Genomic DNA, 23888 nt, shown 5'->3' on the forward strand with positions numbered 1-23888 from the left:
GTAATTGAGTAATTGTACTTGGTAACATTCCACCACTGACCACAACTCCTTGTAATAAGCACTTCATGTCTCTGCCTCTCTCTCTCCTTATTTGACTCTCTCCTCCCTCCTTCCCTCCTCCCCTCCCTCTCTCTCTCTCTCTCTCTCTCTGATACCTCGCGGACGGAGCGTCGTTGCCATGGCACCGCCTGCCTTCAGCACAGCGGTTAAAACACGGTCACTCTCTTGGCTCTCGCGTGGGATGTTCAGTTACCATGTTGGTGCGCGCCGGCTGAACGCTGCGCTCGTGTGTGTAACTCCGCTCTGTCCCGGGATGAGACTTCACGATCAGCTGCTGTGAGGTCCACAGTAAAAGCACGCGGGGACACGTCGTGCACACCTGCGGCTGGATGGAGGGACTCGCGCCGCAGCCGCTGTCGCCGCACTCCACCGATTATTACTTCACCTCCTCTCGTGGTCCACGGGGGAGCGCGCTTGTAAGCTGATTTAACCCGGGGGATGTGAATACCTCTCCGGGATTAGTATCGGGTGAACGACAATGCCCCGCGTCTCGGTCCGGCACTCCCGGCTATTGTTGGTGCGGCGGCGGACGCACGGTGCCCGGTCTCGCCCGGTTCATCTCCAGTAAGCTGTTCCAGCTCCTGCGCCTCCCTCCCCTCGCTGCTTCGCTCAGGTCGCCCTCCCGGTGTGGATAGGATAATATGACTTCCTGGCTCCGCGTATACGGCAGCGTCCCTCTGTGTCTCGTGCTCTGCTGCTCGGTGGTCGCTGTCTGCGCAGGAGCCTCCAGCGCTGGTGAGTGGAGGCTCATTAGGGCCAATTACATCATCCAGCAATTAGCAGACATCATGTATCAATGTCAGGACATCACTGCGCAACAACTGTGCTCTCTGCAGGGGGTCGATGCTTCTCCAAATGTTTCATTTAAAGACCCCCCGTTTGATCTTTCTCCCCCAAAGACGTTTTTTTTTATGTCTTCACTGTCATTATGGCAAGTTTTAGGAACATGTAAACCAAGCAGTCTTTCAAAAACATGGTGAGTAAGCAATGGGCAACTAAACAAGACATTACTCGACAGATTATTCGCCTGGCCAATTATCAGGTCGATAATTGGCATTTTGCTGAATATGTGTATCAGCATTTTATTCTAATGATCACCAAAAAAAAAAAAACTTAATTAAAAAGTGCAAAGAAGTGTCAGAATTGGAGGAACCTTCACTTTATAAAACCCCAGGAGCTATTTGTATTTATTCATTTTTTATTCAAGCTGTCACTTGACTTTATAAAAATAAGTTGCTGAAAACTTGCCATTTTAAAACAAAGGCGTTAAAACAAAGTTTTGTTTTTATTAATCTGTATCATCCCTGAAAGACCAATATCGGTCAATCCCTACAGGGCATTACCCAAACATCAGCATGAAGAATTTTTTTTTTAATTCCAAGAAAATTCCCTGAAAATAAGCCAAAAAAACCAAAACAAAAAAACAAGAAAATTATCCATAAAAGGGCTGAAATTTGAGGGAAAAAAAACATGTATACAATTTTTTTCCTGTAATATAATTTGAAATATATAATTACAATAATATTAAAATGTGCGTTCTGGACATTTTTTTTTCCCTTTTTAAAGTTTTTGCCCTTTTTAAAAAACTTTTTTTCAGGTCATTTTCTTGTCACCTTTTACTAATTTCCTGCAGTTTTTGGGATATTTCTTTACAAGTTGTTTACTGCATTTTTCTCCATGTTTTAAAAGACATCAAATCATTTTCAAAGGGTTAAATAGCTTGTGAAAGGTGCCTGTACCATGGAGTTCCACACTTCAAAGGTAACAAACTATTCCTGCCGGAAACCCACAACCAGGCGACCCACTGGAATACCTTATACCACATCTACCTCTTGTTTCAGCCCGTATTGATCAGTTATAATTAGAAGTTAAACGATTCACCTATTCTGAGGTTTGCCAGAGGCCAGGAGTGCTAATTGTGTCAGAGCTGCTTGTTAATCATGCTAGGACCTGCAGCATTTTCCCTGTCCTACATTCCAACCCTGTAGCTCACCAAAAATGCTCTGGAAAATTACAACAGATACATCACTTCAATGAATCATTAATGCCGATACAGTGAGCTCGAGGTTAATTTTGTCACCCTGTAAAATCCTCAGTGTCTACGTCATGCTGTGGCTTTTCTGCTAATGTTGCACAAAAGTATCTTGCATATGCGATTTGTCACCATGTCACTCCATTACTTGCGCACATGTAGCATTTACAGATTGACTCATGATAGTTAGTCCTGTGTGTGTTTCTGTGTGAGTGTGGGAAATGATCCACTGCACCACTCCAACGACTCAAGCACCTGTTCCCACACTCCCAGCCGTTTTCCCACTACACGGCTGGCTGATGCGCGCTGAATAGCCTTATATGAGATGCTAAGTGGTGCTTCCATCATCAAAAGTGTGTATGAGATCTCTAAATATCCACAGGGGCTCGGCTGCATGGCTAATGAGTGTTGACACACACATTCTTTCATATGCTAATCACAGACTCTTCTCTTTGCATCCCATTTCTGTCTCCTTTCCCCCCATCGCTCTCTCTCTTTGCAGGTGACAGTGTGTGTTGGTCTCCTAGTGTCGCTTCTTGTACAGAGTGTCTCAGACGTGGACCACAGTGCGCCTGGTGCTTCAAGGAGGTAGGAATGTGCATAAAAAGTGAGTGTTTGAGGGAGGAAAAAGAGAGAGCGAGCAGCATTCCTCAGATGACACACACCAAAGCTTTGATGCTATCCGCAAATGCGAATATAATGTGTGTGTTCGGGCTTTGTGGCCTGCCCTATGGCCTGTATGAGCGCGTGTGCGTGAATGTCTCCTTGCATGTTTTCTCAGGGACGGAGCCACTTTCTATTCATGTGTTTAGTCTAGTCGCTCACACATATCACTGCATGGGTCTCAAAGTGTGCATCCGCCTGTGTGTTTGTCTGTATCTGCTTTGGGTGTCAGTCTGTCTCGTAAAGAGCCCACCCCGAATCAGCCTTGAGAGACTTTAAAGCCTCAAAGAGCCACACCAGTCTCAACACACAAACCTCACCGTCTAGACCACACTGACAACATGTGTATGTTTACAGACTTCAGGTGCTTTCCCATCCTGGGAACCTTAACTGACATCATTAAGTAGGGCCGGGCTCACTGGTGTGTGAAAGTGTTTAAACACCAACTAAGCTCCTACACACACACACAACGTCACAGAGAGCCATGCTTTCACAAGCACTGAAAAGTAAGCTGCCTTTGTAAACATGCATGCTCATATTTTGACTCTCAGTGTCAGGCGAAAGGGGCAAATTCTGCAAGGAAAGTCCGGGGAAGTCGCTGTGAAACTTTCTGGTATTCAGAGTCAGTACAGGATAAATTATAGCCGCGGTGACAGCCATAATTTAATTCAGTCGAGCTTTCAAGTTGTATGGTCACGTATAAAGCTGCAGTTTCAGCTTTTACTGAACACTTCTTTCTGCTTTCCCCTTGTATTATTCCTATGTAAAAAGAAGTCTCAAGTAATTGTGCTGTATAATTCCCTACCTGCGTGATCACTCTCATACCTATCAGACCCATGTCATGCAATAAATACACACACTTAATGGTCTAGTTGTGTTTCCACTGCTTGTCACTGTGATTATAAGCAAAGTTCTCACAGACGCAAGTACCAAAGGTCACTAATCCACGCCAAAGCTTCAATGCATGACATTGTTGTGCTGTATTACTGAACCAAGTAGCCATTAAGCAGCAGAGAGGTTAGTCACAGCAAGATTCACTCAATTAAATCATTTCCTAAACAGGAAAAAAGCAAAAATGGATCCTATTCCATCAGAACTGCTGCTTTTATTTCACTCTTTTCCTGTGTAATCAGATACGGAGAGATTAGATCTGGACATGGTTGAGTAAACACAGAGACTTCTTCCTGATACACTAAACTGATGAGTAACTTCAGAGTCACATAATAACACAGCAATGGCTCTGATGAAAGTGTAACTAAATCACAGATCAATACAAACGTCATGAAAATGGCAGAAATGAAACTAATGTGAATAATTTGGAAACCGGTTTCAATGTGGGCAGCTAAAGCAACGTGTTTAAAGGTGTAACTGCGCAAATAGGCTTGAATTCTTTCAAAAACACGGGAAGAAGGAAATGAGTAACGAAAGAAGAAATGTCCCAGAAATTAGCAAGAAATTAGTAAAAAGTACAAGAAATTACCCGAAAAGTAGTTTAAAATACGTAAATATGACAAATTAAGAATACCCCCCCCCCCCCCCCCATTTTTCCTAGACATTTCCCTATCTTTTTCAATTATTTTTATAAATCTGTTAATTTCTTGCAATTTCTGGAATGTTTCTTTCCAAGTTGCTCATTGCCTTTTTCCCATGTTTTTTTTTTGTTTTTTTTTTAAAAAGAAATCACACCAATGCACTCAGTTAAAGGGTTTAAATATGTGTGAAAGCAGCTCAAGAAAAGTGATGTCTATCCAGGTTTCAAAGGGTTAATACACTGATCTTTTTAGAAAGATCGGTAAATTCAGAGGGTGAAAGACCATTAGTCTTGAGTGTTCGTGTGTGCACTACTACATTTGTGAATGGGCGTAGCGGACAACGATATAAGAGGAAGTCTTCTACGTCAGTTACAGCAGCAATAACCCAACATACAGCATGGACATGACAGAGTAGTCTGTATATTCATGAGTGTCATATATTTGGCAGCAGTAGAGTGCCTTGCCTGTGGGTTCACAGAAGATAATGTGGTATTCAACCTGACCTACTTGTTTGTGTCACTTGTTCCCTTTCCTGAAATGCGATTATCATGATAAAATCTTAAAAGACGGCTTAGTTGTATTATCTTTACAACTGTCTGGAAGCTTTTTCTCCTGTGTCTTATTTAAATCTTTGTTTCATTTTCTACATTTTGTTATAAAACACTGCAAATAAAATTAAAAGGAGATTCGAAGGAAGAAATGGGTTTTCAAAAGTAACCATTTCCACTGTTAACCTTGTGCGACCTCTAGGACTTTCTGGATGGGGCGGGGCCAAACCAGCGCTGCGACCTGCCAGTGAAGCTGCTCAGGAGAGGCTGTGGACCGGAGTTCATGGAGCAAGCAGAGATCAAGGTGGAGGTCAACACCACTGTCAGCAGCACACAAGTGTCCCCACGAGACATCAGTGTCACCCTCAGACCAGGTACAGGCACATCTGTATTAGCGCCTAAAATGCATCTGTAAGTCTCTTTAAGTTTTCTTCTTGTCTTAATAGCCGCTAAGGTAAAGTTTAAAGCAGAGCTATTATAGATCTGGAGGTTTCATTAGTTTTAATTTTTGTTTGCTTTGTTTGTTTTTGTTTCAGTTTGTTTTTCACTGTTAAAAATTGTTAACTTATGTTTATAAGTTTCAGTATTACTTTTCGGGAGTTTTTTCTTAAGATTGTTTGTATTTGAGGGTCTTTGTCAGGGGCAAGACTAATAAAGTTCAGAGTAGGTATTACAATACAAACACAACACTTTATGAAGGCAGTTGACTCACAGTCATGTCGACATCCTGGTCACAACTAACATTAACCACCTGTTCCTTCTCATGCTTGTTGTGTTGACAAATTTGACCAATTTGACAAAGACTTAAACTAAAAACAATACGTATGTACGTAACAGTACATAATATAGTTTGTTAGTTTTAATTTTTTAAGTCTATCTTTTATTTTTATTTCTGTTAACTGGAATGTTTATTTCACAGTTTAGTTTTAGTTTACTGTAAAAAAAATGTGGTTTATGAATAAAGATTTGATTTGATGATTTGATTTGTGTGTATGTCATAGGCTCAGAGGCCAGCGTCGTGGTGGCCGTGAAGCAGCTGGAGCGTTATCCTGTGGATTTGTACTATCTGGTTGATGTGTCAGCATCTATGCAGGAAAACCTTGATCATGTAGGTACTCATGGTGTTTGTCAGGGCTGAAGCATTTCCTTTACAGTCTTGAAGGAGCTGAATATGACATTTAGAGCATATCTAAAGCCCCTTTTACACAGAGAGCATGCTACAGAGCCACAATAAAGTACTTTCTTTGCTCCCCCTTTGCATTTTTACACAGAACTCAACAATAGTGGGATAAGGCCACTCTAATGTGCTATTATGGATAGCATGCCGGCATCCCGGAAATAAAACTAGCATGACAGGTGTGACATTTAACGCAACAGCATTGGCCTACAATGTGACATATAACATAGGTGTCAGGCACCTCTTTATAAACAATAACAACAGCATAATAATAATGGCGATAGCAAGCATCTGCCGTCCCTACTATATGATCTCGTCCTCTGCAAGACTTAAAAACTCAGATAAACGTTACATCACTGGGGCTATTGTCTTTATATTTGGCATGCAATGAACTGTTGAATGAACTGTTAAACTACATGAGCTCAAACTAATTTACTTAAATTAGCAGCCCCTTTGAAACAACTGAAACGTGTTTCCTACTCTTGGCTTTATCCATTCTGTCTCACCCTCTACCTCTTCATCCTTTCCTACTTCTCCCTCTCATGTCCTTTATCCTCCCCCTGGTTTCCCATTCTGCTTCTACCTCCCCCTGCCTGTTTTCTGTGGTCCAGCTAAAGACAGTGGGCGTGGCGCTGTCTCTTCGTATGACGGAGCACTCCTCGGACCTTTGGCTGGGTTTCGGCTCGTTTGTGGACAAACCTGTCTCCCCTTATATCAATGTCCATCCCTCAAAGATCAACAACCCCTGCAGGTAAGACTCACAATTTATTGGTTGGACTATTGACCACTGGATTAAAAAAAATGGGAGTAATTCTCTCTATAGAGCTGGTTTTATGTTTGTTTTTTTTTCTCTCGCTATGAAGAAAATATATTTTAAAAACCTTAAAAGTTTGCTTTGTTATATTATATATACACTAACTTTTTGTGCTTTTAATGAGACAAGAAGTATTTAAAAATACATCCAAGCAAGCTTCTCCCATTAGTTTCTCATAATTCTGTGACTCAGAGAGAGATTAGTCAGTTGTTGTGGGGCAACATTGTTGTGATGATGAGCTGTGCTGGGAGACGGAAACAACTGACAGGCTTTTGACATAAATTTTTCCTGAGATCTGCATCTTCAAATGTTGCTATTTTAAAAAAAAAACTGTCTGGATCACATCTGTCTCTTACTAGTGATTATGAGATCCGCTGTCGTCCTGCCCACGGCTTCCACCACGTCCTCAGTATGACTGGAAATATGAGTGAGTTCACGCGTGTAATCAAACGCCAGCGCATCTCCGGAAACATGGACACACCTGAGGGAGGACTGGATGCTATGTTGCAAGCTGCTGTATGCCAGGTGTGTATGCTGGAAAGTCGGACTCACAGGAGCTACTTGTGTGTGCCACAAAGAGAAAGGGAGTCAGAAAGGCTGCACCCAAATCAGAATTGCATGACTTGAATTGGATTCGGCCCTTAAATACGAATATTTGACAATTCATTTTGTTTTCCATTCAAAGTTTAAAAGTTTGAATGGGCTCCCCGGGTTGTTTAGTGTGACAGCTGCTTTCACATAATATAGCGACCAAGATAACATCGCTAACACCGGGACGCAAATGTGCAGCATTGTTTAATATGACTGCGTCATATTAAGTTGCTGTGAGATGTTAAGTCACCACTTCTATGCAGAAGAGAGAAGATAATGTTATCTCAGAGCCTTAAAGTGCAAAGAGTCTCTTCCTCTGTGCCACTGCATCATGTAAGCTGCAGGCTGAACCGAAGAGTAGCGTGAAAGTCAAGAGCACAAACTCCGCAGCTGAGTCCGGGGACCAAAACGTTGCCAGAAGCACACTACACAGCACACTAAATAACAAAAAAAATACAAAAAAACACTGTTCGACTTGAAGCAATCTCAGTCAACTGAGGGGTCTCACACTAATGATTTAAATCACTGACTATCAGGGGGCCACCCTAGGAGTCAGCAAGAGATTTTTTTAAGGGCGGGTCATTTTCATTTTTCTTATATGTTTTGAATATGTTCAGAAAAATGAGGCATAACCCCAAATTTGGTAGTAAGTCTGCATGCGGATGAAAGAGGCACTTATTCTGGGAGAATGGTGGCACTCTGACTCAGCATTGGATATCACCACTAGAATCCCACTAAGTAATGACACCAGTGCTGGGGTATGGCAGACACACACACAGAGCTGCTTATACTATGGCTGCAGGAGGGCAGTGAGTCACAACACACAGGGGGCCCCTGAGTAACCAGCCCGCAGGAGAACACCACGGTGGTCATCACTCTAGAAATAGACTCTCCATTATGTCAGACCTACTTATAAACTCACTGGGTTTCCTTAAATACACACGTGTGCACACACACACTAACATAAACCCATTTTTTCTCACACTGTCTATGACAAGTCACAGACATAAAGGGGGTGGGGGAGTGACTGGTGGCGGAATTTCTGCTGCGTTTTCTTTAATTGCGCATAACAGAGGGAGATGATCACCATGGGAGCTAATGTAGGTCAGATGAGTAAAATGTTTGAATTTGCAGTTTCTTACCACATGCGTAAAACAATCTAAAGCATGCACAGATTTTCCACATCACTCTGTGTAAAAGGAATTGACTAGTGGGGATAAAAATGAGGGAATCTATAAAACTTCCCCCCAGAAAGACACATTACACAATGTCTTGATTTTCTTCCGTCTGTCTTTTAGAGATCAGTGGGTTGGCGAGCAGAGGCCAAGCGTCTGCTGCTCCTTATGACCGACCAGCCGTCTCATCTTGCCCTAGACAGTCGGCTGGCAGGAATTGTGACACCACATGACGGCCTGTGTCACCTGGAAAACAATGTCTACACGGGGAGCACAAGGATGGTAAGAAAAGGAGACTTGCTTGCAAGTTGGACTTACAGAGCTGAATTTTTTTAACTGGGTGTTTAATGCATCTTAAAGCTCATATGGTCTTAATATGGACTGTGTAAATTACAACATGAGCTGCAGGGGAAATGAGTGTAGCACCCTGACACTCTTTATTATGCATAATATGCTATCACTCAGCCACGTCCAAGGTCTGACCCCGGGGCCAAAAGTGGCCTGCAGACCAATTTTTTATATAATATTTTAATAATATACTATATATGGCCCAACACACAATATTGATTAATCGTTAAAGATCACATGCATTTTTTCCCTTCATCTCACAGTATCAGAACTCAATCATACCATTTTTAGACATGCATCACGTAGGAACTACATAGGATTTCATAAACCAATGGTAAAAAATCAAATGGATCAGTTATCTAATGCAGACATTTCCTGCTAGGTAGCAGACATGGCCACAACAAAAAAGTGTTAAGTCACCAGCGAGGATCACCACTTTCAGGAGTGGAAGAAAGTTGAATACATTCTCAGAAAAATGAAACACTTGTGTTTTGTCTCATTGGTGATTTTTTTGATTTTTTTTAATAACCCATTTAATGCAAGAAGCTGCTGGTCTCCACGTGTTTTCACATGATCTTATCTGGTCCCCATTTAAAAAATTAAGAAACCCTTGCTGTAATAATTTAACACTGGGATGATGGAGTGTTTGGGTTCCATTTCCTAAGAAATCTACCATGGAGGTTTACCTGTTTAGGGTGAAAAGTATATTACCCTCCTCCTATAGAAAGAAACATTTATACTTAGCAGTATATATGCACACTGACTACTGCATATTACTGCATACTACTGTATTTCAAATAACTGGCTCCACACAACTCTTTGGACTTAAGGGAAAAAACAGCGTACTGTCTGTGTTATGGTGTTTGGACTGTAAAAATGATAAATTACAACAAGAAGTTCCGACCAAGCTATCCGATTGGTCAACAAGACATTTAGAGGCTCAAACCAGCATGACAGCAAACCTTCCTCATCACTAATAATAATACTCCACCAGTTATGAACCACTGTTCTTTCAGATCATTTACATTCATGTTCGTGTTGATGAGGCAGAGGACAAGAAGCCTTTCAGAGCAGAATTAGAGGACACTAACTACACAATGCCAAAGATCAATAAACCAACATAATTCAAACAGCTGAAAGTATAAAAGTAACAGCTAACTTACTAATGTGGTCAACTATAAACTGACACAAAGATGACAATGACCAGCAATAACCACCATGTTCTGAACATGCACATTATAAACACTTACAGAAAGTGAGATTTGCGTTTTGAAACATAAAATAGCAAACTGAATTACAAACTAAAAAACTACTCAGTCCAGATCTAGGTATGATGGGAAATATGGACGTCGCTACAATAATTATATAGTATGTGATTGTGACCGCAGAGAAAACATTGTTTTTGAAAGGCTAAACACCACCAAATATGGAATGAAGCAGAATATTTTGTTATATAACATATTGAATTTTGGAAATGATTACATCTTCATCTCTATGTCTTTTTTCTTTCATTTTGACCTCTGAACTTGGCAATGGTTGACCACTGTTCATCATGGTCATCTGCTTAATTTGCTAATATTCATATATAAAAGGAAAAACAAACAAAATCGCAACACAAAATAGACCCTTTAAAATGACAAATATGCACTTTTGAAATAATAATCAACACAATTACCTGCACAAAAATTAGTATGTCAATAATTTAACTACTTTGAACTACTTTTACCAAAATATCACCAAAAAATCACACATTTCTCATGCAAAATCTGTATTTCTCTATAGCAGACTCAGAAAATAAAAAACTAAAACCAACTATGGTTTCATACACACAAAAACACACACTTACACCCAGGCAAAATGTTGAAAAAGTTGCAAGCAGTGCGATAGTATAGTTACAACAGGGCCCGGTGCACACTGTTATGATGGGCCCTGGTGCCAGATTTTGCACCTCAAGTAACAGCCGTGTCTCGTATCATTTTGTCACATGATCATGAGACTTCACAATGGACAGCATCAACTTACATAGGACTTCAACCAAGCAATCGTCTTTGCGTGAACAAAAATACCAAGTAAAATAAGAAATTATTAATTTAATTGAATAGATACTTTCATTTTTTTCATTTCCAGCTTTTGTAGTTTATATAGAATAAGCATATCATTTTATCACAGACTGCTACTTGACAAAAAACCCCAAAAAAAACCAATGAAGGACATGAGTTTACGATGTCAAGGGCATAAAAAGCAAATGGCACCACCTTTAGTTCAACATGAGTTCCTCTTTTATCAAAACTGTAAATTTTAGGTGGCAATGTGAATTACTCATTATGGCCATTATGCCCCCCCCCCGTGCGGGCACCAGTGTAATCACAAATCCTCCTACCTGCACTCTCTATGTTTACGCCCCTGTTTGCAGGCCTGAAAGTCACTCAGCGCGATGTGATTGATAAAACAATTTCCCTCAGCAGCGACATAAAACACATTAAATTGAAAACACGAAGTTTAACTCACAGTTCGGCGTCAGTCCAGGAGAAACAGTCGTGGCGGTGAATCGTTGCCCCGGAAGCCCAAAAACAAACAGTCCTCTCCGGTCAGAAGTACCATCCTCTCGTCCTGCGACTCACGGCGTTAGCTTTAGCTCTGAACCGGCGCACTCGCACACAACTTCTGATTTGATACACTGAAATTAAGTAACAAATGTGCAGTGTTGTTAACAGTTGCAGGCTCCGTTTGTTTGCGCAAACGTCCACCAAAAATATCCAGTGTTTCTTTGTATTTATCCTGCTCCGCGTCTTCTTCTCTCTTCCCGACATGCGTCTCCTCCTGCTGCCTCTTCCCGTGTTTTCTTGTTTTTTGTTTGCGCACGACTTTCTCCCCGCCCTCTCACCTTCTTTTTCTAACATGCAGCTTCATTAGCCAATCAGATGAAGAATCTTAAAATAAAGGAAAAATCCGTATTTTTTTAAAACGTAGTTTGACCCAAGCTGCGCTTACAATGTCATTTAATACTGTTTAGTTTATAACTCTTTGAAATCTGAGCAAATTGGCTTGATTTGATTTGATTTTTTGAAACATGGGAACAATGGCATTGGCATTAACTTTACGAGAAATTACCCCAAAATTAGCAAGAAATTAGTAAACATTTACAAGAAAATCACCTGAAATTAGCACAAAAATAAAAGTTTAAAAAAAAAAACAAGAATTGACCTAAAAAGGTAATACAATTAAATAAAATAATACATAAATAAATAATAATAATACATTATCTCTGTAACCTCATTTAAATATAGCCTGTGGTTATATTGGTGAAAGCTTCATATTGTGTTTCACACTTGTAGGGACTGTGTACACTACATGGGATGCAGTTGCACTGTGGACCATCCAGACTCTAAAGTTTATAGAAAAATTACTGTTTCTTTTCTGTACTTAGTCCGTTGTTTGTCTCTTTTTCAGGATCATCCCAGTGTGGGTCAGTTGTCTGATAAGCTGCTTGAAAACCATATTTACTCCATCTTTGCTGTGGAAAAACAGCAGTACCAGTGGTACGAGGTAATCTCCCCCACACAAATGCACACAATATATGAGTAAGAAAACAAAACTTCTAAAAGGGGATGTCAACTTAAAAGCATGATTTCTTTACCCTTTGCTTCTCTAGGAGTTGGTACGTTTGCTGCCTGGCTCTTTCCTGGGAAAGTTAGGCCTCTTCCAGGCTCCAAACCTAATTGAGCTGGTGGTGGATGCATACAAGGTACAGAGCCTACTTCCTCTGTAACTTCTCTCATGTTTGTCCCCCCTCTTTTGGTGTATTATTCATCTTTTAGACAACAAAGAGATGAATAGGAAAAAGTGAAAGGTCAGAGAGAGGAAAGCAGCTGCACAGCAGGAGAACAGCAGGAGCTGAATTCATGAGCCTACGCAGTATCAGTTCAGAAGTGTTGAGGCATTAGTCCACCAATCTCCTGAGGCAACATGAAGTCAGCTCATAGGACTAATAGCATATTCCAGTTTGCAGGAAAAAACCCAGGAGAATTAGATTTGACCACCCAGAGAGCAGGAAAATGACACTTTTAATGCAAACCTAAATTCAGAAGTTTGAGATCATTGGAGATGTTTTTGGTCACTGCTGGCCTACTGAAACAGAAAAACATGGATGAGAACAGGAGGCTAAGGAGGGGTAAGACCTTGTGTGTTTGTGTGTGTGTGCGTGTGTGTGTGTGTGTGAGAGAGAGAGAGTGAGAGAGAGAGAGAGAGAGACTAGGGGTTTGTTCAGTTGGCAGCAGTCTAGGCTATAATCTTGCCTCAGGCACAGTGTTCCATTGTTTGCCTCGAGAATCTGCCGAATCCACAGATCTGGGTGCACAGCCATGCATACGTGCAGACACACACACACACACACACACACACACACACACACACACACACACACACACACACACACGCACATGCACCCGCATACACAAGCAGTCGAACCCGAACAGAAGCTGGCATTATAATAGCTATCAGATCCCCACGGAAACCATGTGTCCTAATCATGGCCGAATACAAAGATGCTATTTTTGGCCCCACCTCCTTGTTCCCGTAAACCCCCCCCCGTATTTCAAAAAAGAAAGAAAGGAGGGCTTTTGGGGGACATGTGACAACTTTAATTAATCACACATCTCCCTTTCTGTCTCTGTCTCTGTCTCTCTCGCCTCATTACTTTTCACTCACACAGATTATATTCATTAAATTTTTAAACTGTCACTGTTCTCCCCACTCTCTTTCATCGCAACCCACATTCTCTTGCAACCAGCAAAATACTTTGGATTTGTTGATATCAGGGAGGGAAATTAATGTTGCTTTTTTCTCTCTCCGCACTCGTTCCATCCAGAGGTTATTGTCAGAGGTGGCAGTATCAGTGTCAGTGGAGGACAAGGCAGTCAGCAGGTACTGGGTGTCTGTGTCTCCTCTCTGTCCCAATGGATCCACAGCAAAGGACCAGAGCTGCTCGGGGGTGCAGCCAGACCAGACGGTAAACACACAAGCATTTCTCTTTAGTCCTTATTCTTCCAATACATTTACAATATGGAGCCTCTACCAAAGAGTAGCGTGACAGTCAAGAGCACCCACTCCGCAGCAAAGTCTGGGGACCAAAAAATTCCCCACAAGTAAACTGCACAGCACACTTACTAGCAAAACAAAAAATAACAGCTCGACTTGAAGCAGTCGCAGTCAACTAAGGGATTGGTCCAGGGCACCAAATCTGCTAGGTCTGGCACTGTCAGTACACAAGAGTATCAAAGCTCATATGTGATTAAAACTGTGCAGAAACTTAGCCAAATGTTACTTGTATTTACACAGAAGATCTTTGATTTAAGCTGCTCCAGATGTCACAAAACATTTATTGGATGTATTGGATTACTTTGACATATACAAACATGCTCGCTCACACACATCACTGAGAGCTGAAGATTTGGCACATAATCCGAGTTGAGCGGATTACAGGCTGTGTTTAACAGGAAAACATTTCCATGTGATTCCATGACCTATTCGTCCCCAAACCCTTACCTTGCTCAGTATGAGAGGCTTCATGCCCACAAATAGGACATTTATATTTAGAAATAGGTCGTTGGACTCTCATACCTGTTCCATTTATTCACAGAAAAAAAAGTCTGCACCACTGCAGAGAAGCTCTGCCGCAGTCATAATGTTATACAGGAGGCTGCTGTCCAAAAAATGTTCAACTGTAGCAACCAAAGAAACCCTCCTTTTGGTACTAATTATAACATTTTCAGTACATTTGTTCTTCCTGTTCACTCCCTAAACTGCTGATGAGACTCCTCTGTAACCTTTAGGGCCTCTTAACTTTGTCGAACACTAAGATCCTTAATGACTGCTCTATAGTTACTCCATTGTGCAGATAGACTAAAGTTCAGCAGTTTAATCCAGGGGTGGATTAAAATGAATTATGGAAAGTACCCACATTTACCAGAAAGACGATAAAAATCAAGTGCAAAGTCTGGCTGTAGAATCAAAGCTTTGGCATGCCCAATTTTCCAACCACATGAACAGAATAATTACTCACATTAACAATCGCAGAATCTAGTTCTTGGTTACTAATGTTGGATAAATGACCTGGAAGTATTTAAGTCTTATCAGAGATTGCCATGATTATGCAATGAGAGATGGCTCATTTCATGGTATTCCTTTTTAGATTTACGAGATTGTCACGGAGAAAATACATTTTTTTACACGCTGCTGCATTTCTGTGGAACTGTGGAGGATCTCAAGCGCAACAGAAAAAAAGGGTTGTTAGTCAATCATTAATCAGTTTTGTTGGTGTATCTTTTAACCTTGCCTTACACGAATATTTGTTAAATATTAACCTATCTAAAGGGGGCATAAGCATGGAAATAAGCAATATGGCTTATTTATGGTCACTGTTAGAAACATATATGGACATGGAAGGATCCCTCTGTCTGTACTCTCCATTAATTTCACCTTTTTTGTGTGACTTTCATGAAAGCTCACCGATATGAATGAAATGGAGCAGTGCCTCCAGAAATTGTGGGGGCAATGTAGTGAAATTAAAGCGAGACACAACCATAAGGCATTACGAAGACGTTTAAAAAAATGGCGGAACATACAGATTCTCAGCCCACATGTTGCAAGTATTCAATGGCCTTTAAGACTACTACCATCTAAAAGCTGCTTTTGTTTAAAGGTAAATTATTACGACCTCCTGCGCTGTTGCCATGTCTGTTGTCAGAAACATTTGACTCTGCCCTCAAGTGCCATCTTGTGGATGTATCTATGCCAACATAAAGAACGCATGGAAGTATGTGGACAAGTGACGGTAAAATCTGAAATGAACCGATCTGTTATTGAACATAAAGAGAGTATAAATGAACCATTAATCTTCAGCAGTGTCCTCATTTAGGATCCTAGTGGCCTGAGGGTATAGGCTTTTGCTGAGCCTTTCATTGCTGGTCTGGTGTAACTGCTGCCTTCTTCTCAACTTCAAAAGGGAGAAAAGGTTGTTGGTTGGGATCCTTAATGATGCTCCTCGCTTTATGTTTGCAGCACATTGTGTAAACTTTCTTTAGGGAGGGTAGAGCTGCAACTGTAACATCGCTGCTTAACGAATCACTCTTTGCAGGGCTTTGCAGTCCTCTTGTGTGCCATTTCCATACCAGGCAGTGATGTTCCCGTCAGGATGCTCTATATGGTGTAGGAGTAGAAATTCCTTAGTATTTAAGGGGGTACCCAAAATTTTCTCAAGCATCTAAGGTGAAACAGTCTCTGCCTTGCCTTTCTCACCACTGACTCAGAAACCATGTCAAACTGTCCAATAGTTGCTAAGATATTTCATTCTGGACCAATGTGGTGATGATTAATTTGTTTGTATTCCCAGGTGTACTTCAATATCACCATTGGAATGCGCTCTTGTCCCGACGACGGTGAAGATGAAGATGTAACAGTGCTGGTTCGACCTGTGGGATACAACGAATCCACAGTCGTTAGGATCCACTCAAAGTGCCGCTGCAGTTGTGGACCAACGAGGCGCTGCAGTGATGACAGCCAATTGCCATGTAGAGGAACACAGGACAGCTCCAGTCAGGAGCAGAGGCTGAATCACGGACTAATGAAGTACTCAGACGGAGATTCAAACTGGAATTGCAGAGCGCAGGGGTCCGATGTGGACTGCAGTGGTCGGGGAGTGTGTGAGTGTGGGAGGTGTGTGTGTGACCAGACCAGGCTGGGGACAGTATACGGGAAATACTGCGAGATAGATGACTTTTCCTGCCCATACGAAGGGGGACAGCTGTGTGGGGGTAAGAAGGGAACTCTTCATAAATTATGCATAAAAAATTTGAGATATCACACACACACACACACACACACACACACACACACACAGTCACGTATTTTTTGTTTGCTTCTAAATCACTCTCTCCTCCTGTTTCTGTCCCTCTCAGGGCGTGGTGTGTGTGTGTCAGGTGAGTGTGTGTGCGAGGACGGCTGGACAGGTGATAGCTGTGCTTGTCCCATCTCCACTGCAACCTGCCAATCAGCCAACGGCTTGCTTTGCAGCGGGCAGGGCAAATGTGTGTGTGGAAAGTGTGTGTGCGACGACCCCCGAAGCTCTGGAGACTTCTGTGAGCAATGTCCTGCTTGCCAAAGCACCTGCCAATCATACTGGTACTTGTCAGTTTCTGTTCGCTCTCACAAAGCATGATGGGAGCTCTTATAGAGCTATTTATAGCTGATGCTGACATTGTTGTTCTCTCTCTTTCTCTTAGGAAGTGTGTAGGCTGCCACCTGTCTCATGGTCTCACACAAAAAGAGGCGGGACTCTGCAACAACACCTGCGCCCCACTGGTGGGCTACACAGATGACGTATCAGGTACAGCCAATTTAGCAAAAATAATCTGCCCTGAGTGCAATTTTGGGCTTTACTCCATTTGCATTTTTTGTGAATCTGAAGAAAGTTGGTTTTATATAAGATTATAGACTATGATGGGTTTGAATTTAATGGCTGGGCTTCCTACTTGTCAGAAAGATTCAGCCTCTTATAATAAGCTGTGATCACAGCACTTTTACCATTTTTCCACCAAAATTACCATGTGTATGCAGGTTTTATAAAAACCTGCAAGAAAAGAAAAACAGCTAAAAATAGCTGATACTCCTTTCCCATTGTCCAAAGGACCTAACCAGGTTTATGTTTCTTATTTTCTGGTGTATCACATTCAACGTCACGGACAGGCCAGAAAACTGGTTAGTAAACAGTCGACAGCAGCATAGAGCTGTAGCCAGTAGTCGAAACACCCCTGACTACTGCAGAGTCATTTGTTTCTGGACTGAATGTCGATTGGAAATTTTCCTATTAAAACTGTTAGGATCCCCAGACTGGCTCTTAACTAAGGGGTATAAAATAATTAGAGAGTCAGGATCAACAAAAATCAACATTCATTTTACACCCAGACCAACCCACAAGGGGTCTTAGGATCTGGGCTCTTCCTATTAACCTAAAACACTAATACCACTATACCTAACAGAAACAAAGTTGCAAAAAACAGGACCGGTCCCACCAAAAAACAGAAATATAACAAAGGCTGAAAACTCATCATAATCACCATGCTGCTGCTGCTGAAGGTTCTCCTCAGTCAAGTTAAGCAACTCCACCTGAGAGGTACACACACACACACACAATAGTCAGAGTCATATGCAATGCACAACACAAGGGGAGTATGTAACAAATACAAAAACCATTTGTCAGTGGGTGTTAGTGGGGGTTTTTGTCTAGTGGGAAAATGGCTTTACAATTTTTTTAAACACCTTTTAAAGCTATTAAATCAAACAACTTAACAAACATGCCTATTTACAGATTTACAGCATATAACAACATTAGCATTTTTTTATTTCTTGAGTAATGCAACTCCAAAAGGCACTCCCCTTTTAGCTCTTTTTCTGGTCTCCACCAACACCTGAAAGACATATTTGACTTAAATGCTTCACTATTTTCCCAGCTAATGACTAAATTTGTCTGCTGTTTGGTGCTGGTCAGGTAGTTTATAGTGGGTTAATCAGTGCCCTAAACACCCGCTAACATCTGGCTTAATACTCTGCAGTAGTCAACGGGTTTGTATCATCTCCAGCTCTGATCGCCATTGATGGGAACAGCACCAAGGATTTCAGCCTCTGAACAGGCGAGATGCAATGCTATGCCACTGCTAATTAACGTCTGTTTCCTCCAAAGCAGCGCTTAAACATCAATCCAGATAAGTTTACATCGAGTTTAAAAGTGAGACTGAATAAGCATGAGATGTATAAAGAGAAGTAACCACTGTAAAGTTTTCACAGACCTCTGTCCATACTGCTTTCTACTGTTTGCCTGTTCTCCGGTCTGTCTGTGACGCTGCACGGACACACCAAAACAACCCCCTGCCACACAAAAGACCCACTTGTCTGCTGCAGAGCTGTACACAAGCTCTGCTCTGCTGGCAATGGGAAAGCAGCCTATAGCCTGTTTTTAGCAGGTTTACCCATGTTTGAAAACAAAGCAAGCACTAATTTTGGTGGGAAAGTGGTATAAGAAAACCAAAACAAGGAGTTATAAGAGATAAAAAGGTGCAGTAGAGCTGAAAGGACATTGGACAGTTGGAGACAATTTGTGGATTTGTCACTATGAGTGATAAATTTAACATTACACAATGTAATTTGATCCATTGTTACAGTGGTATAAAATATTGATTGGTGCAGCTTCACAGTGAAAACTGACGAGCTGTAAAACACAGCAGCTCTCTTGTAATGCTGCTCTCATTGATCTTTCTGTTTTTAGTAATCCTGAAGGATTTTCACCAGGGCTTGGAGCTTAACATGTCTGGACTGAATAACATCTCATTTCAACTCTTTCTCTCTCTCTCTCTCCATTTTCAGGCCAAGCAGGAGCAAAGTGGATTCAGTGTATGTACATCAGCAAAGACAGCTGTCGCTATCGCTTTCAGACAAGCTCAGAGTCTGGTCAGACCCAGTTGCACATAAGCACAAGACCAGGTATGATGTCAACACACGCACACACACGCACAAACATGCATGTCTTCATTTGAGGTCACTTCCGTTGCTACTATTGCTACACTACGGCACCCTGGTGTATTTGAGTCAGCAAGCTTGCTGTCAGTGTTACAGCTGTGTTTTATATTTCCCCTTAGTTCCCATCTCACCTTTTCACACACACACACACACACACACACACACAATTTAAAACCCACAAATCTACACATGCCCTGGGTTACACACACACATTATTGCACATCCAAGTGCTACAGTTCAACCTCGCCTTCCCAATTTTTGGAACAGCACTGCTCATTGTGCGTCCCCCCCATCCCTCTCCACCTCCCCCTATCCCCTCATCCCCACCCCTCCACCCTACGGGACACTCTCTTCCGGCTCACACCCACTCCTCCCGGGTGAAGCATGAGCCAGGTCTCCATGGTAACCATGTTACAAAATGTCAGAGCACTCTTTGGGCTCTTTGTTTTGAGCGATGAACCCGTCATCCACACATGCTCTCCAGCAGATACACAGCCAGCTGATTATTCAGTGCAGCACCACTGGCACAGCTGCCAATGACCAAGCTGTGTGTGTGTGTGTTTGTATGGAAAGTACTCTCTCAAGTACAATTGAGTATTTCCATTTTATGAAACTTTATACTTCCTCTTCACTACATTTCAGAGGTGGAATGTGGCAGTATGTGAATTTTTTGTTCATCACATTGAAAGGCACCCTGTCCAAGTTTTCCTCAATGAAAGTTTATGTGTGTTTGTCCACAGACTGTGCCAGCAGCAGTCGGCTGGTTGGAACATTTCTGAGTGTGTGTGCTCTAACGGTGCTGTGCGGGCTGGTGGTGGTGGCTGTGTCCCGCCTGCTGCTACAGAAGAGAGACTTGACACCAGGGGGCACTGCTGAGGACAGAGGCTATCACTGCACTGGAAAGGTTAGCTCTCAAAAGTCATCTATGTTTGAGGCGGCTGTCAGCACGGCAAGGTTTAAAAGGGGCGGGGGGCTCAGAAGCATTAGGGACCCCTTATTGCTCAATATTTTTGTTCATGTGTACTGTCCGCTGAAATCAAGAATGGGAAATTTGTGTCTGCTTTTAGAGGTACAGCTGTATTTTACATTTCCTCTCAACTCCCAGTTCACCATCTACAGTGTCCAGATTTGTGACCTTATAATGATGTATGGCACCTCTGAGAAGACGGAAATTTAAATCGAGGGGGCCTTCTGGAAATATGTGTGCCTAAAGTGGTGTGAAAATATTTGGAACCACCTCATTTATTGTCCATCATTGAACACAGATCATCCTAATGGCACTAATGACCGTGTGAATTCTTTCAATGAGTACAATTCCCAGTTGATGTTGCAGACTCTCAGGGGGAAATCTAGGTCATATTTACATTAGCTGGGAGTTTTACAAGTGTTGTAAATCTGCACATACTTCCTCAAAGACTTTGTGATATAACAAATGCTTACTGTCCACTTCTTAGGTTGAATATTTATGAAATCTACCTATAAGGAGTTGCCAATATTATATATTATATTAACGTGACAAGGAAGGACAAGAGGCCTGTGCTCGTGACACTTCAAGATGTAAACATTAACCCTTTGAAATCTCAGCAAACTAGCTTGCTATCTTTCACAAACATGGGAAGAAGGCAATGAGAAACAAAACAAGAAATTACCCCAAAATTGGCAATAAATTAGTAAGAAGTACAAGAAAATTACCTGAAAATTATATATTTATTTTCACAACAAACAACAAACAAAAAAAAAACTAGTCAACCAAGACTTTGTAAAAAGAGGTTTAAATAGTATAATAATTCTGTAGCGTAATTTTAAAAACCCTAGGTAAAAGATTTTCCCTAGCTTTTTCTTCTTCTTTCCCATATATTTCCTCTGGCTTTTTTTAAAAAATTAATTTCCTAAATCTAGTAATTTCTTGCAATTTGTAGATCATTTCTTAACCAGGTTACTCATTGCCTTGTTTCCCATGTTTTTCAAAGAAATTGTACCATTTTCCTCAGGGTTCAAATGGTTAAATACTTATAAAAAGGTGTCAAAAAGCAGCACAAGAAAAGTGATGTTGCAGAGTTTTAAAGGGTTAATGTCGTCCTCCTCGGCAGAGCTGTAACATTAGCTTGCTCAGTGGTGCTACGTCAGCCTGCAGTAGATGCATGCTTACTTCTGCATGGTGATACAATCTGTAGTTCTGTAAAAAGAGAAGTTGCTCCAAAATTAAACTTTTCACAACAAGGTCTGTGGGTTAACTTTAGTAACTGGGTCATGGTTTCTGGAAAGAGACATTGCTGTTGAGTTCTTCATGTTTTTTTATTCGTTTTTTTGGCAGTTTGAGCACCTCAACTCAAGTGCCATCTAGTTCCATTATATTCAAGAGAATGCAGACATCTCTGCCAGCGAAATCTCCAAAACTTAGCAACTTATTCAATTTATTTGTCACATGGACAACAACACAGCCTGTGAAAAAAGTTGTAGGTCTGTAACATGGATTGTGTGTGTTTGTGTATACCCATGGATGCATGCATGTGTGTGTGTGTGTGTGTGTGTGTGTGTGTGTGTGTGTGTGTGTGTGTGTGTGTGTGTGTGTGTGGCGGCTACTGACTGAATATTTCTGTCACCCTTCAGGACCTGTCATACATCCCAACAAGCAATGAGAAGACAGTTACCTACAGGAGGGACCGGCCCCCTGACCGGCCCGTGGAGATGCACATCCAGGTTCCCAAGATGGCCCTCGGTGAAGCCTGGCAGTGCTAGGCAAAAGTCAAAGGTCAGAGGGATATCAATATAGAAGGAGAGTCAACTAAAGGCTTTTTCTTGCCTCTAAACCTTCATACAACTACAACTAGCTGCATGTGGAGACTCTGATCATGATAACTAAACTATGAAACCTCCATGGGATCACATTTTGAAAATATGACCAAACTCTCATCGACTGTGTGACTAATGAGGCCAGTATCCTGGAAGTCAAGATGAAACAAAGAGCACATGTTCCCCACCTGTTTTTCCTTTGTAGCAGCTTCTTCTACAAGGTAAAGGGTGATCATTCCTCACTTTTTAGCCATGCAGCAATTACTGCTCTAACTTATGTGAGTGTGCGTGTGTGTGTGTGAGAGAGAGAGAGAGAGATCGGTGCAGGTAGATGCATTTATGCTCTACCTAGGCTTTCTATTTATGATTTCATATTAAAAACACTACATGTTTTAGGTTAATGTGACTATGTGGCACTCCATTGCTCCAACTGAACTCTCTCCCTGTCTTAGTCTGCCCCCTTGTGACCAGCTTGAGGTACGCCATTTTTTTCTCCAAAAAAACTGTCAACACATTATAGACCTCAGCTGTTCTGCCTTGGGATATAATTCATGAAGCACACCAGTGACTCTGTATGCCTTTTTTGTTTCTCAATTTGATCAGATTTTCAGTTGTTTTTGGCATACCCTGTCTTTTAGTTTCTTTGTTGTTTTATTTTGTTTTCGTTATCTGCAATTAGTGTTACTTTCTGACATTTTTCTATCATGATAAGTGATAGTATAGTTTTATGTGATTGTCAGTCTTTGATGATCTGGTTAGACTTGCACTAAAACAATTGTTTTTGCATTATACTACTGAAAACTGTGGGATTTGGGGGGCAGGAGAGCTGTGATGTGGGTTTGAATCGATTAGTTTGCTAAATGTTGGGCATTAGAGGGCATCAGTCTACGCATTAAGTGCATTTGAAGCTAATGTAACAAATCCGCAACACTGGAATAACTATGGAATGAAAAATCTATTTAAAAAAGCGACATACTGACAAGTAATGGCAACGGCATCATTAATAAACGCCAACACATGTAGCCTCAGAAACAGAAAGAGCACCAGAACTATGTCTGCATGCATCTGCTGATCATCCCAAAGCCATTACTGATGAGTGGGCAGAGGCACAAATCAGCTCTGAAGGTACTGAGGTGGGAGGTGGAATTACACCCCTCATGCACTATCCTAAGGATCCAGAGTTTCAGTTGCATGGCATCTTGTAAGACTTTGCCCAATCCTGTTCCTCTTTTTGAATTCTATTTAACACAATGTTGTTTACAGCAATAGCTGCTCTCTTTTACTGTAAGTCAGGAACACTAATTATTATTTATTGTGATTTTTTTCCCTTTTTATTTATGTTCATTGTACTATTTTATGAGAAGGGTACGTGGGTTGCAGGTAGTTTGTGTTCATGAAGAGCAGTCTCTATCTCTAACCATGAGAATAATTCAGCAATAAGGTTATAATCATCTCATCTAACCGGGCAATGAGTCCAGAGTAACAACAGCACTTTTCTGTGTAGTTTTGCTGTCAATTAATGTGACTAGTTGTGTAGCATGAATATTTTCATCACAATAAAATGTGCAAGACTTTTTTTATTTGAA

General features: G+C 41.4%; 1 protein-coding gene across 1 annotated transcript; it reads left to right on the plus strand.

Annotated features, from left to right (window-relative positions):
* Positions 1-214: 214 nt before the first annotated feature.
* itgb8 (integrin, beta 8) lies at positions 215-23888 on the plus strand. The gene is made up of 16 exons (XM_042506491.1): positions 215-795; positions 2595-2680; positions 5038-5209; positions 5837-5943; positions 6624-6763; positions 7186-7351; positions 8716-8874; positions 12391-12486; positions 12593-12685; positions 13808-13948; positions 16331-16751; positions 16896-17118; positions 17220-17323; positions 19357-19473; positions 20250-20413; positions 22120-23888. The coding sequence occupies exons 1-16, from the start codon at positions 702-704 to the stop codon at positions 22246-22248; spliced, it is 2412 nt and encodes an 803-aa protein (XP_042362425.1). The 5' UTR covers positions 215-701; the 3' UTR covers positions 22249-23888.

The sequence above is a fragment of the Plectropomus leopardus genome, chromosome 18 (genome assembly GCF_008729295.1).
Source record: "Plectropomus leopardus isolate mb chromosome 18, YSFRI_Pleo_2.0, whole genome shotgun sequence".
Taxonomy (NCBI): domain Eukaryota; kingdom Metazoa; phylum Chordata; class Actinopteri; order Perciformes; family Serranidae; genus Plectropomus; species Plectropomus leopardus.